General features: G+C 42.3%; 1 protein-coding gene across 2 annotated transcripts; it reads right to left on the bottom strand.

Moving 5' to 3' along the window:
• Positions 1-4419: 4419 nt before the first annotated feature.
• Positions 4420-12342, bottom strand: LOC116381733 (zinc finger protein 281-like). 2 transcript variants are annotated; one of them, XM_031844119.1, is made up of 7 exons: positions 12158-12342; positions 9641-10177; positions 9374-9487; positions 9111-9234; positions 7995-8087; positions 7792-7910; positions 4420-7587 (listed from the first exon to the last, which is right to left on the bottom strand). In XM_031844119.1, the coding sequence occupies exons 2-7, from the start codon at positions 10103-10105 to the stop codon at positions 5986-5988; spliced, it is 2517 nt and encodes an 838-aa protein (XP_031699979.1). In that variant the 5' UTR covers positions 10106-10177; positions 12158-12342; the 3' UTR covers positions 4420-5985. The 2 variants fall into 2 exon arrangements, with proteins under 2 accessions (XP_031699979.1, XP_031699980.1); XM_031844120.1 differs by having other exon boundaries at positions 7995-8078; positions 12158-12341.

Raw genomic sequence — 12342 nt, 5'->3', positions numbered from 1 at the left:
CGGGGGCTTTAGGGCTCAGGTGTTTTAATCATTAGCCACTCCTCCGAGGGCGGCACTGTGTGCTAAAGTACATTTCCCACCCAGAAAACAAGACTCTGTGGGCCTACTTTCTAACAGGCCATTTATCTATCTATCAATCTTCCATGATATAGATCTGTCTCTGTTTGTTTGTTTCTGTTAATGTCCAGGAAGTGTACCAGACATAAGAGCGATATAAAGACCAGGCCAGGCTAAGCCAGGGGTGACTGTAGCTATCATAAACACAACCTGCTGACAATTGTCAATCCAAAGAAGTGCTGGCCATGCTGTTTGTTTAACAAATGATCTTTGGGAAGTGTAGCATGAAATTATCTCAGCAACCACTTACACTAGAGAAGATGCTGAAATAACATCCTCGTTGCTTTCACAAAAAACATAAAAAACGTCAATCTGACGGACTAAGAATTATTACCAGTTCTTTAAAGGTGCTTTAAAAGCTTACAAGCTTTTAACCCTAAATAATCTATTTCGACGTAACCCCAACATTTTCATTAGTAACTGTGATTTAATAAAACATTTTTCTCACTAACTTTAACTGATTACAATTACATTTATTTTGTAACTCCATTATGTAACTGTCTCAAATACTGCCCAACACTGCGTACATCTTTCCTGGCTGAACTTGTCTCCAGCTGAAAACATGTAAAACAAACAGAACAATAAAGAAAAATACTACCTCACTGTAATTAAAAAACAAAAATCTATTTTAAGCTTCTTTCTTAGAGCATATGTCACTTTTTTGGTACACCTTGGACTCTGGCTTCACACGTTACTTATGGAGGGCGTAATGAATGGGAGGGACAAAGATTACAATCCTTGCCAGTCAAATTATGACTTTATGACAGAAAGTGATTCAACCCACTTAGTCTTATCGGAAACTAGGTGGCCAATAAAACTGGGTGGGACAAAGGAGAACAGGACCTTTGATACAAACATGTCTTAAGACGTGAGATAATAAGATCTCGGTGTTAAACAGTTTAACAGCTAAAAAATAAGGTTGACAAGACATCAACATGATAGTTGGAACATTTGGAAAATCAAACACCTTAAGATTGCAAGTGTGAAGTAATGTTTTAAAAACGTTTTTTAAAGTTCAATGAGAACTGAGCTATCATTCCATCACCACCAGTAAAATCATATTATCTCCAAGTTGACTTCGATCCCAGATGCGTATCTGAATTAACGCAGGAATAAAGTCTTGCGCCACTTCCAATGCGTCAGTGGAAAAATGGCTAAAATTGCCCAAAGATAAAAACAGGTATGTTTTAACTGAAGGGGAAATAATTCAAGCACTGGCTTCCATGGGTGTTGATTAATTAAGGCCAAAACAACTAATTGGGTTTATGGTTTAACAGAAACACATCTGTTTACACAATTTGGGGCTTCCACACCAATGTAAAATAACAATACTTATAATAATTTTACAATCTTTTGAAAAATGTCTGGATTGGAATCTCCTCTCACTCTTTGCTTCGTTTAACATCAGTTAACTTAAATCAGTAGAAATAGGCCTAAACTAACCGGGAAACACACAAAACTTATTTTTCATCTGTATGTCTGTAATTAATTACATATGTAAATAGAAAAAAATACCTCATTTAAATCATCAAGGCCATTATGGAATATTAGATTCTATCATTTCCAATTATATTCCTTTACAGAAATCACAATTTTCCTCACAATCCTTTAATAATCGTCAATTTATTCAAAAGGGGAATTTTAAATGTTGTAACTTGGGTTCAGCTTATTATCACATATTTTTAAGCAGTGTGTTTCAGAGCAGATACATGCTCAGCTACATTGATCACCGGCAGGTTTCATGAATATGTTGTCGTGAGTCAACATAGGTGCAATCACAGCGCAATAACTGCCTCTGTGTCCTCTTGCTAACTGTAAGTCCAAAGTCACTTACAGTTATGGCCATCATCAACCGCAACCAACCTGCTGTTCCTGGCAATGATGGTTGTGATTCAATATTGAACATAATGTTCATGATGGGGAGGGAGGGAGACCAATACCAGCTCAGACAAAAAGTGGCAGTGCCACTCATTCCCCTGGAGACCCTTGACTCTGAACTCCAGGCTTCTGCAAGAAGAGAATACACAAAGTAAGCAAGGGCAGAAGGAGGGGAATGGCTTTTCAAACCAATTGCACCGAAACGTCAGGGTTCATTTATAAAAAAAGGGTGACACATAAAAGGATGAGCAACATTAAGTGTGACGTTGCTACTCACCTTTGTACTCAGATCTTGCACAGACGTACAAGCAGTAATACTCTTAAAGTAAAAGTCAACGTACAAAAGTGTTGGTACCAAATGTCTAAATACTTGTTATACAGAATGGCCCATTTCAGACTAAAGTATATTATATTATTACATTATAATTATGGATTAAATCACTTTAGAGGTGTGTGTTTGTGTATATTACATTGTGATTTATTTGTTTATTATATTTTCTATTATTCATCGTAACATGCAAAGTAAGTTATCAAATGGAGTAAAAAGTACAATATTGAAATGTCGTGGAGTAGAAATATAAAGTAGCAGAAAATTAAAATACAAGTTTCTCATAATTGTACTTAGATCCAGTAATTGAGTATTACTTTTTACGTTGAATGTCAATGTTTTTATACTTGCACTATGGTTTAGATTCGGGCAAGATCGTGGTTACGGCAAATAAACTAAGGTCGACGTCCTCTACTTTATGTCTGGAGATCCTAAGTGGTGGGAAACAGCTCCATCCTCAGGCTGCAGGCCCTCGTGTCCAAAACGATAAGATGATTCAACATCGCATTAAAAACCTTTTATCCCCGCAGGGATCACATGACATACTGTAAACTGCAAAGTAGAAGCAAGGTGCCGGCATAAGAATGCAAGTCAGTGTTATCCAGTGGCTTCTGTGTCTGTTAAAGCTCAAGCTTCAAATGCATAAAGAGATTTTTTAAACCCCTAATTTATGTATTTTGGAGCAAGTAAATTGCAATAAACTCTTTAAAAGTGTACTTAACTGTCAATGTATAACGAATTAAATTCACTCAAGTACTGTGGCCCACTTACGTACAATTTTGATGTACTTATTAACTTGAGACGACATGTTATGCTACTTTATACTTCTTCTCCACAACATGGAGGGAAATGTAGTTTTTTTTATCCTACCCGAGGCACTGGCGGTATAGGCACATGCAGGCATCCTTTTACTCAGGCATATGGAGAATAACCTACATCATTTTGATAATGTCCTTCCAGACAGAGTTATGTTCAACAGGAATCTGTGCTTTTAAGCTATTTCTAAATTCAGTTTCAGCTACTTATACATTTATATCCACAACTTTGGCAACCTTTTTCTTGCTGTGTCTCAGTTTCTTGAGGAATCAATCACACGCCTCATACTTTTTTTTTGTAACAAAAAGATTTTATTGGCTTCTCTAATCCGTTCATCATCTCAATAACAGGTACAGCCTGGGAAATCATATCACAACGGGTCTAGAACAAATAAGACAAAGGGATGGGGGAGGCCTCTGCTACAAAATTTGGTATTGAGGTGACAGAAAAAAAAAAAAAGCCATACAAAAATGTCTTTATCATGCATACTGGAGAAAAACTCAAAAAGAAATTGAGAACACACATTTTTAGTGTTTTTTGTACATTTTTGTAAACAATATCCTTCTAGAGATCATATCAAAACACATTATGGCAAGTAACAAAAATAAGGGATATAATTGAGAAAGATGAATGTTCTATGAGGCATCTAGAATGCAACACTGCTTGGCGTGGATGCTTTAACAGAAAAAAAAAAAAAAAAAATACATTTGCATTTTGACAAGTCATTTGCTCTCTAACTGTAAACACAGGCAGTGTTACATGATTATACAATATGTCGAAACCTATACTACAAATATTTCCACTACATACATGAAACGCGTGTCCCTGCTTTCTTACGCTTTAGTGATATGAGGTATATTTAGGTCAATCTTATTGTCTTTTTTTTTTTTTTTTTTCTTCTTCTTTCTCTCCGTCTCTCAGCCACTCGTTTTCTCTCCTAAGCATAGTGTGTGTTTCGAGTGAGGTGGCCGGTCGGTCAGTCTTTGTTCCCCGTGATCTGAGCAGCTTCAAAGTCTCTCGGCTGTGGAGCTCACAGACGTAGGAAAGGGAAAGGGGTCACAGGAACTCAACTCAATTAAATATCAACCCAGGCTGCCGGGATAGAATGGCTTCAGCCACGAAAGACAAAGAAGGCCATTGTGTATTCTTGTGAGTGCAGGGCTGCATTTTGGGGCGAGGGGGTGGGGTATAACTTAACGTTCCTGTTTCTTAACTGTATTATTGAAGCAGTTTCTTGCAATTACTACAACAGTGAGGTTAAAGAAAATCATACCAAAAAAAAAAAAGGTGGGTAGGGGTGCAGGTCCGGTGATTATTTGCCAAAAATATCTGCTCCCGAGTTCTGTTGTGGCTAGTGGAGAATAAATAGAAAGGGTTTGGTGTGCATCCAACACACCCGGGGGTTCAACGGTACAAGGGTTCCAGCATGTCAGCCCGTTTCTCAAAACACTTAAATACAAAGAGGTACTCTCAAAATATTGTATAACAAAATTATGGCAAATCATCTTTTTACAACATCACCCGACAAACCGTAAGAAAAGAAACCCCCCCCCCCCCCCCCTTCTCTTCTACCCTTAAAAAGCAACAAAATACATTTAGATGCCCGTGATCATGCCTAGTCAACCCCTATCAAACCCCATCAGACAATAATCCTCCCTCCCACCTTCCCTCCCAAGCCCAGTTCACAGTTTTCTCCTCTTAAAATAATAGTAAGTATCAGCATAATAATCACGTATCACATATGCAAATTGAATGGGTTGTTGTTGCTTCCAATGATGATTTGTTTAAAAAAAGTGCTTGTTTGATTCCATTGACACAAAAGAAAAAAAAAAGGAACGGGAAGGAGTGGAGTAGAAAAGTGGTGACTTGTTTGAAAAAAGAAAAAGAAATTCCTTCAGCAAACATCACAATAAGAAGATCAGAGATGGATGTTCATTGCTTTCTGAGACAGCCGTAACAGCAATGGGTTGAATATTGTCTACGCCGCGTCTTGACTTCTGGGCACAACCAGAGGAGTGCATGGGTTAGACAGGCTTCTTCAGCAACGCTCGACACATCCTCTTCACTTCAGAACACGCTGCGTGCTGAACTTATACTACCTCGTGTACATGTGGCTCTCAAAAGAAATGTGGATGTCTTCACATTGACACAACAGTACCATAATCTCAACAAAGCTACATGCAGTAGAAACCAAACATGATCATGTATTGTAATTTGTTGCTGTGACGAGTTATATATAAAAAAAACAAAAAAAAAAATACACAAAAACAAAAATCAAAGCTTTGTAGTCTCAAAGTACACCTGTAAAAACTGTGCTAATTGCATCTCATAATACAAAGTCTTATTACACAATTTTGCCTATTTTCCTGAGTTCATGTTTCTTGTAACAGACAATATATACTTTTTTGCAATTTGAATTCTGGGCCTTTTCCCTGCCACAAATGTTATTATTGAAATGATCAACATTGTTCATTATTACTTTACAATGGTTTGATGATTGATAAAACACAAGGGTTCAGAAAAAATAAAATAAAAAAAAAAAATAAAAATCAAGCAAGTTTATAGCTACCCTCTAAATGTTTTAAATTACATTTAAACCTACGGTACGTTCATATCAAAATCACTAGTCTTAAACAAAAATTAAGCGACTAAATACATAATAAAAATGAGAATATTTAAAAAAAAAAAAATTGCATTTGAGGCCATGAAAGACCCTCCCTGGTCATTTTTGTATTAACATTTAATGGCAGTGTTTAAAAACAAACTTTGCTACAAGAACAAAATCAGGATGGGACTGTGTGGACAGTAACAGAACAGCCCCCTGCTGGATTCACCTCGTTTGACCCTTATCTGAAACTTTGGCTTGTCTGGGTTTTCGATCCTGTACTCACTGGCTCACCGACATCAGCTAACAAACTGGTATACCCTGAGAATTCTGACACTGGAGTCCTTATTCGGTGGTCGACCTCTGACCCAGGATCGCTACCGTAGCTCAGAGGGGTCACCCGGCCAGACTTGAACTGGGAGCCAAAGGCCTGGGCGAAGTTCTCGATCTGGTATGTGGTTTCTTTAGGGGGGTTCAGCGTCGACAGGTCTGGGTAACTGGAACCGTTGGTGGGTGCGCCGCTTCCTCCGGCCTTGGGCTGCTGCCCCTTGGGGCCCTCTGCCGAGGCGGTCAGGTCCTGGGGAGGTAGGTTGAAGGTGCCGGGGGAGTGCTGCTTCTCCAACTGCTCGGTCAGCTCCTGAGATGGAGTCAGCTGCTGGTGGCTAGTGGGTTCCAAGCTGAGGTGGTAGCCCGCCTGGGAGGGGGAGCCAACGAGCATGCCGTAGTGGGACTTGGAGGAGGAAGAGGAGGAGTTTGATGAAGGGGCGACGATGGGCAGCGGGGAGGAGACGGCGGGTGGGTAGCCGCAATCCAGCGGAGACGTGCTGTACACGTGTTTGTCTGAGAACAGGGGCCCCGTGGGACTGGAGCTGCTGGACAAGAGTGGGAAAGGCCCCGTTGGGCCGAGGCTGGGGAAGGGCCCACTATGGCTGGTGCGCTCCAGGGCCTGCAGCAGGAACTTTGAGTACTCGCTCATCACGGCCGTCTTGTCGCCACCGTTGGGAGAGTCGTCCTCCAGCTCAGGGGTAACGGGGGCGGCGGGCTGGAGGTCTACGTGATGCGGGTGGTCCGACAGGTCGAAAGTCACGTCGTGGTGGTGCCCCCCCTCCGGCTTATGGCTATAATGCTCCAGCAGGCTTTGCAGCACCTCGTCTGGAATGCCCGACTTGTCGTGCTTGAGCTCCAAAGGCGAGGAGTCCAGCATGGCCAGCGTGGGCTCGGGCCCCAGGGAGCCCTGGATGACACTGCTGCCCTGGGACGCCATGTGCAGTGAGCCAGCTCCATAGTCGTTAACTGCGTGGAGGTAGCGCCGCTTTTTCACAAACTGCATTGCATCATCGTAGTTGCTGCTGGTGGTGGGCCCCTGCTTGTTGCCCCCGCCTCCCTGGAGGAGACCCATGTTATCGAGGCCAGAAACCTCCACATGATCCATGGAGTCGGGCTTCTGGCACAGCTGTTTTTGTCCATCGGCACCGTCTTGCAGAGAGAGCAGGCCCTTGTCGAGGGCCTTGCGGCCAGCTTTTTTAAAGACCAACTTAGGGCTGCGTCCCTGCATGGCGGGGCCGGAGCCTGAGGGGTGCTCCATGCCGAAGTCCTGCAGGCCCATCCCCCCAGAGGACGACGACGCCGCTGATGCCGAGGCATTCTTCTTCCTCTTACCCTCGCCGTTTTTGGACTTGGCCCTCTTGCGTCCGGAGGTGGTAGAGTTTCCCTGAGTGAGTGAATAGCTGCCCTGGCCTAGCTCCGCGTCGCTGAGCTCCAGCATGCTCGGGTCCAGGCCCTTCTTTATGGCTTCTCCACAAGTCCGTTTGTGCTTCAGTAACCGGTCTGTTCTTGAGAAAAACTGAAAGTGGACAGAAGGAAGACAGGTGAGGAAAAGGGAGAACTATGAGCTTCGTTTTCATTGGATGGAGAGAAGCAGCTTATTGCAATGCATGTTACTCACACACAGTATTCAATAAAAGATCCATACAAAGCCAACGAGCAAAACTCATATTAAAAGACAAAACGGTGCTAAGCTACTTCGCAAACATTACATAAGACCTACTTGTTGGCAGGTATCGCAGCGATATGGCTTCTCGCCACTGTGCGTCCTTTTGTGTCGCTCCATATGGTACTTCTGGATAAATCGCATGTTGCACTGGTCACAGCTGAAAGGCTTCTCTCCTGCAAAAGACAGGTGAAGCCCTGTGTCACAACAGACGTTTGTATAAACCGATACCGGTGACAAGCGAAGGCCTCCGAACTCACCGCTGTGGATCTTCTCGTGCCGCTGGAGCAGATACTTCTGGATGAAGCTCATGTTACACTGACTGCACCGGAAAGGCCTCTCACCTGTGCGATCAAGAGTACAACAATCCGCTCACCACATTAATTAACTCCCAGCCTGTCGCGTAACTATGTTTACCGTATGGCCGCCATGAACCTGTGGCATTGTATCAAACACCTGGAGCCTGAATGCTCATCAAAATAAGATGCTTGAGGCTCACGTGATAATCAGTCCAACGCTACTAAAATGTAGACGTATACAATGTGTGTTTACAATGAAACAGCCCTTTACAGATAAAAAAGAAAGTAAACGAGAACACTACATTTTTAATGTCTAAATTGTGATTATATCAATACTCCTGACTGCAGATGAAGTTGCACTGAAAGAAATAACAGCAAAACAAAAAAGGGAAATGGTTTAAAATAAACTAAGGCTGTAAAAAGAGTTGAGTTTTCCTTTAAATCATTTATGAGCACACGTTCAAAGAGCCACACGAAGAATTCCCGGCAGAGAGAATGACTAAGACACCCAGAAATACATGAGTAATCACCGAGTCATCTGTGGCTTTAGCGATCGTCTGGTTTCAAGTAAGGCCCTGGGCACTCGTGGTGACGGGGAAATTAGTAAGTGTGGAGGGCGGAGAAGAGTGTAATTTAATGGCTGAATCTTCTGAAAGCGACATGTTCAGTGATGGGAAATTGGGGTTTTTTGTACAACTTTGGTATCATAGCATTATACCAGATTCCATGCAAATGGATCTGGAGCTCTATATCTAATTAAAGTTACAACAGGGAACTTCAACGCTCGATTAAAACAGAGTTTTCAGCTACATTGCAGTCGGACACAAACTCTTCTTGTGTTCCAATGTAGCAGAGAGAACAGACACTGCCTTCTGTAGCTGTATCTCTTCTGCCCCAACATATCCGGTGTGCATTTTACATCACTTTTATCACCATATGAGATCTATTCAGCAAAGTCAGCAACGCTGCATTTGGTGAAAAGAGTAGCGGAAGTAGCTTTAAATGTATTAATTTTAGGAAAATACAGACAGTCTAAAGGAAAAAGTAAAGCACTGACAAGCAGTGAAAGTCTCTCACCTGTGTGTATGAGCACATGTCTGCGCAAGTGGTAGGAGCTGCGGAAGGCCGCATTACAGTGCTCACAGATATGTGGTTTTGAGTTGGGGGACATGCAGGCTCCATCTGCATCCAACATCATGGACTACAAGGGGATAAAAATACATGAGTACAAGTGAGATACTGTTGACTTTTACACATCATGTAAGCGCAGATGTGTAAAAGTCAAACCAACTTAAAAGGCCAAGAGCAGCAGTGAAGGACATGAATAAAACAGATAAAACCTTTGCGGCATCGTTGCGTTTCCTTCGTGCTTTGCCTCCCTGCCCGTCCCCATTGCTCCTCCGCCCTCTTCTCCCCGAGGACTCTTTTGGCTCTTTACCTGGTCTTCCAGGCATCTAATAACAAACAATATGTTAACGTCTATAGATGACAAATAAGGACATAAAAACACTACTACAAGAGGAAACAAGCATCTACAAATACCAGTTCAACTAGATATTAAAAACATGTCACCTGAAACAATATTGAGAACCACAATCCCTTCTCACCTGTTCTCCGAGGGACCGGACGTTGCTGAGGCTGAGGTCATGCAGGAGCATGTTCTGGTGATTTTGGTGGTGGTGGTGGTGATGGTTGCCGAAAGACATGTCCGGCATGTCAGTACCGCTCTTCCCCGCGCCCCCTCCAGCACAGCTCACCCCGACTCCTCCGCCCCCACCATAGAGCGGCATGCGGTAATCCAGCTCACTTAGCCGCTCCTGCTTGATGCCCATGCTGTGGAGGAAGCCCCCCGTATTCACAGCAGCGGCGCCCTGGTGCTCTGGCGGCGAGTCGCGTTCTTTCTTCAGGATCATCTCCTGAGGAAGCTCACCCATGACCGACTGGGAGGCCAGCCGCGTAAAGCTGGTGACAGGCGGCAGGTGGCTGAACATAAGCATACCTGGTGCAAAATTAGGATCCATGCCACCGTTGCGCAAAAACTCATTGCCTAATTTGTCTTGGATAATACTCATAGTGGTGGTTTCGCTTTGTGCGGGGAAGAAGGAGGGCAATAAATCTAAAAAGGAATGCAGGAGAAGAATGTCCTGAAAGAGAGGGCAGATTTAAAATAAAGAGGCATGGTAAGTATTGATGATTTCATACATGAATAAGCACACAATCCAAAGTAATTGTCACATTTTGTTGCACATTTGTATTATAAGACCTCTCTTATAAGTCTTGCCAGTGAAGTAAATTTAGTCACTGCTACATGCTGTGTACAATGTTCTCTGGCACCCATTAATTACTTAATTGGATTTATTAGGCTTACATAATGGAAGCACTGCTTACAGTAAATGGAAACTTTAATCAATACTTAAATAAATAGCCATGAGAAACCTTAGAATTAAAATAAACCTCTCTTTGAACAACTTTATGAAATACAGCAGAGCATATTGAAACATATAGCCCTATAGGTTAAAATATATTGAAATGTTTGCATCAAACATTCAGTATATTAATGGAAAAATATATATATATATATATATATATATATATATACACACACACACACATATATATACACACACACATAACTTTAGATTAGCTTGTCTTGAATGGAAGATAAATTCAAGCCACACACATTATGGATGAAATATACCAATGATTTATGTTGTGTGAGGGTTTGATGAAGAGACTTTTAAAGCAAAAATTGTGATGCTCATCAAAGTAAAGGTTTCAGGACTGGAACATTTCTATGAATTCAGTTCAACACTGCTTCTGAAATATTCAATCCCATCTTGTATTGTTCTGCTAATGGCATTTAGCACTACATGCGTCTTCAGCCAAACTAAAAGAATATGTACAGTAGCTTGATAGCTTGATAGCTTTTAGAAAGACGTCCCTATTGTTTAGCACGTCGATGCATGCTGGACGACACCGCTTGCCGTCTTTAGCCAATAAGCCAACATGAAAGGAAAAAGCTGGAGGCATTGGTTTCAATATTGGCAAATTAATCGGTCCATTACACTTGGCTAAAACAAGCGATATTTAGGTCAAACACAGCCAGACGTTTCAGTCAAATTGGGAAGGCGTAGTCGGGTGACTGAGTGGTCCGTGTATTGGAACTACTAAGACTGGAGTGAGGATTTATCGTTTAGTCTAGACCCGCAGACCATTTGGCGACGTGACGGACGAGCTTTTGTGATGCATAGTAGTTAGCAAGCTAGTTAGCATAGCAGGCTAGTTGGTTGGTTAGCCACAATGAGACAATCAACGCACCTTTACGTCCTCAATCAAAACAATAGGCTAAGACGCCATGAAAGCCGAGATTAGACATTCAAATAAAGTAACACAAACACTCAAACGTATGTGGTCTCAAATAAGCCGCATATGTAGAAAATAAATGGGTATTTTTAACCGGTATGACAAAAGCAACGTATCGTTTAGCTTGTTACCTTACTGTTGCTATAAAGCTAACTTACGCTAAAACAGGATCCATGATTTCATGCTTTTGACGCATTTATTTGCTATTTCAACGACAGATCTATAAGAGGAAGCACCCTGAACCCAAACAGCGAGAATCCATCAGTATAACTATAGATAAAGTGAAATTAAACAGCTAGTTAGCTTACGGGTCAGGTCAACGGCATAAATTGCTCATTCTCCAATTCCCAAGCTTTGATGACGCTCGTGAAATCAAATCTGTCTGGCTGCGAGCAACGCTGGCGCTCTATTTATTGTTAGCTAACTTTAGCTGTAATCACAACCGGATAGCGCTCACTGGTACATTTAGCTAGCAAAACATAAATCTGTAACTGCGTTACACGTGGACTACATATCCAGTGACCCGGTTAAATAAAACGGTACGCTTTGAAGCAGCTGTGTTTATAACAATCAAGCTGCCACGAGCTAGCTAGTTAGCTGCTAGCTGCTCCGTCTCAAAACCCGCATTACGGCCCATGCAACAGAAACAATGATGCTGGGTCTCAGTGCATCTGAGCGAGACAATTCCGTCGCGTAGCTAGATCTCGACAAAAGCCAAAGCATTTTGCCACGAATAAAAGTCCATTTAGCTTCTCACTCACCTACACATGACCGCAGTTGGTTTCAAACGTGCCTGTATTCTCTCCCTATTCGCAGCTTTTGGGTGTTTATTGCCAAAACATTGTTCTCCGGCGGTCGCTGCTTTCGTCCATCTTGTCCTGGCGCGGGGAATTGTGGGTGTAGCGGACGGGTCGTGAGAGGAGACAGGCGAAGGCTGCTGAGGGTT

Source organism: Anarrhichthys ocellatus, unplaced genomic scaffold (genome assembly GCF_004355925.1).
Source record: "Anarrhichthys ocellatus isolate YVR2014 unplaced genomic scaffold, GSC_Weel_1.0 scaffold4, whole genome shotgun sequence".
NCBI classification, from domain to species: domain Eukaryota; kingdom Metazoa; phylum Chordata; class Actinopteri; order Perciformes; family Anarhichadidae; genus Anarrhichthys; species Anarrhichthys ocellatus.
Note: the sequence above shows the minus strand (reverse complement) of the source record. Positions and strands in the feature narration are given on the sequence as shown.

Coding starts and splice junctions, on each gene's coding strand:
- LOC116381733 (XM_031844119.1), bottom strand. CDS start 10,105: ATGAGTATTATCCAAGACAAATTAGGCAATGAGTTTTTGCGCAACGGT. Junction 9,488..9,640: donor TCCGGTCCCTCGGAGAACAG/GTGAGAAGGGAT, acceptor GTTTGTTATTAG/ATGCCTGGAAGACCAGGTAA. Junction 7,911..7,994: donor GCACGAGAAGATCCACAGCG/GTGAGTTCGGAG, acceptor TGTCTTTTGCAG/GAGAGAAGCCTTTCAGCTGT.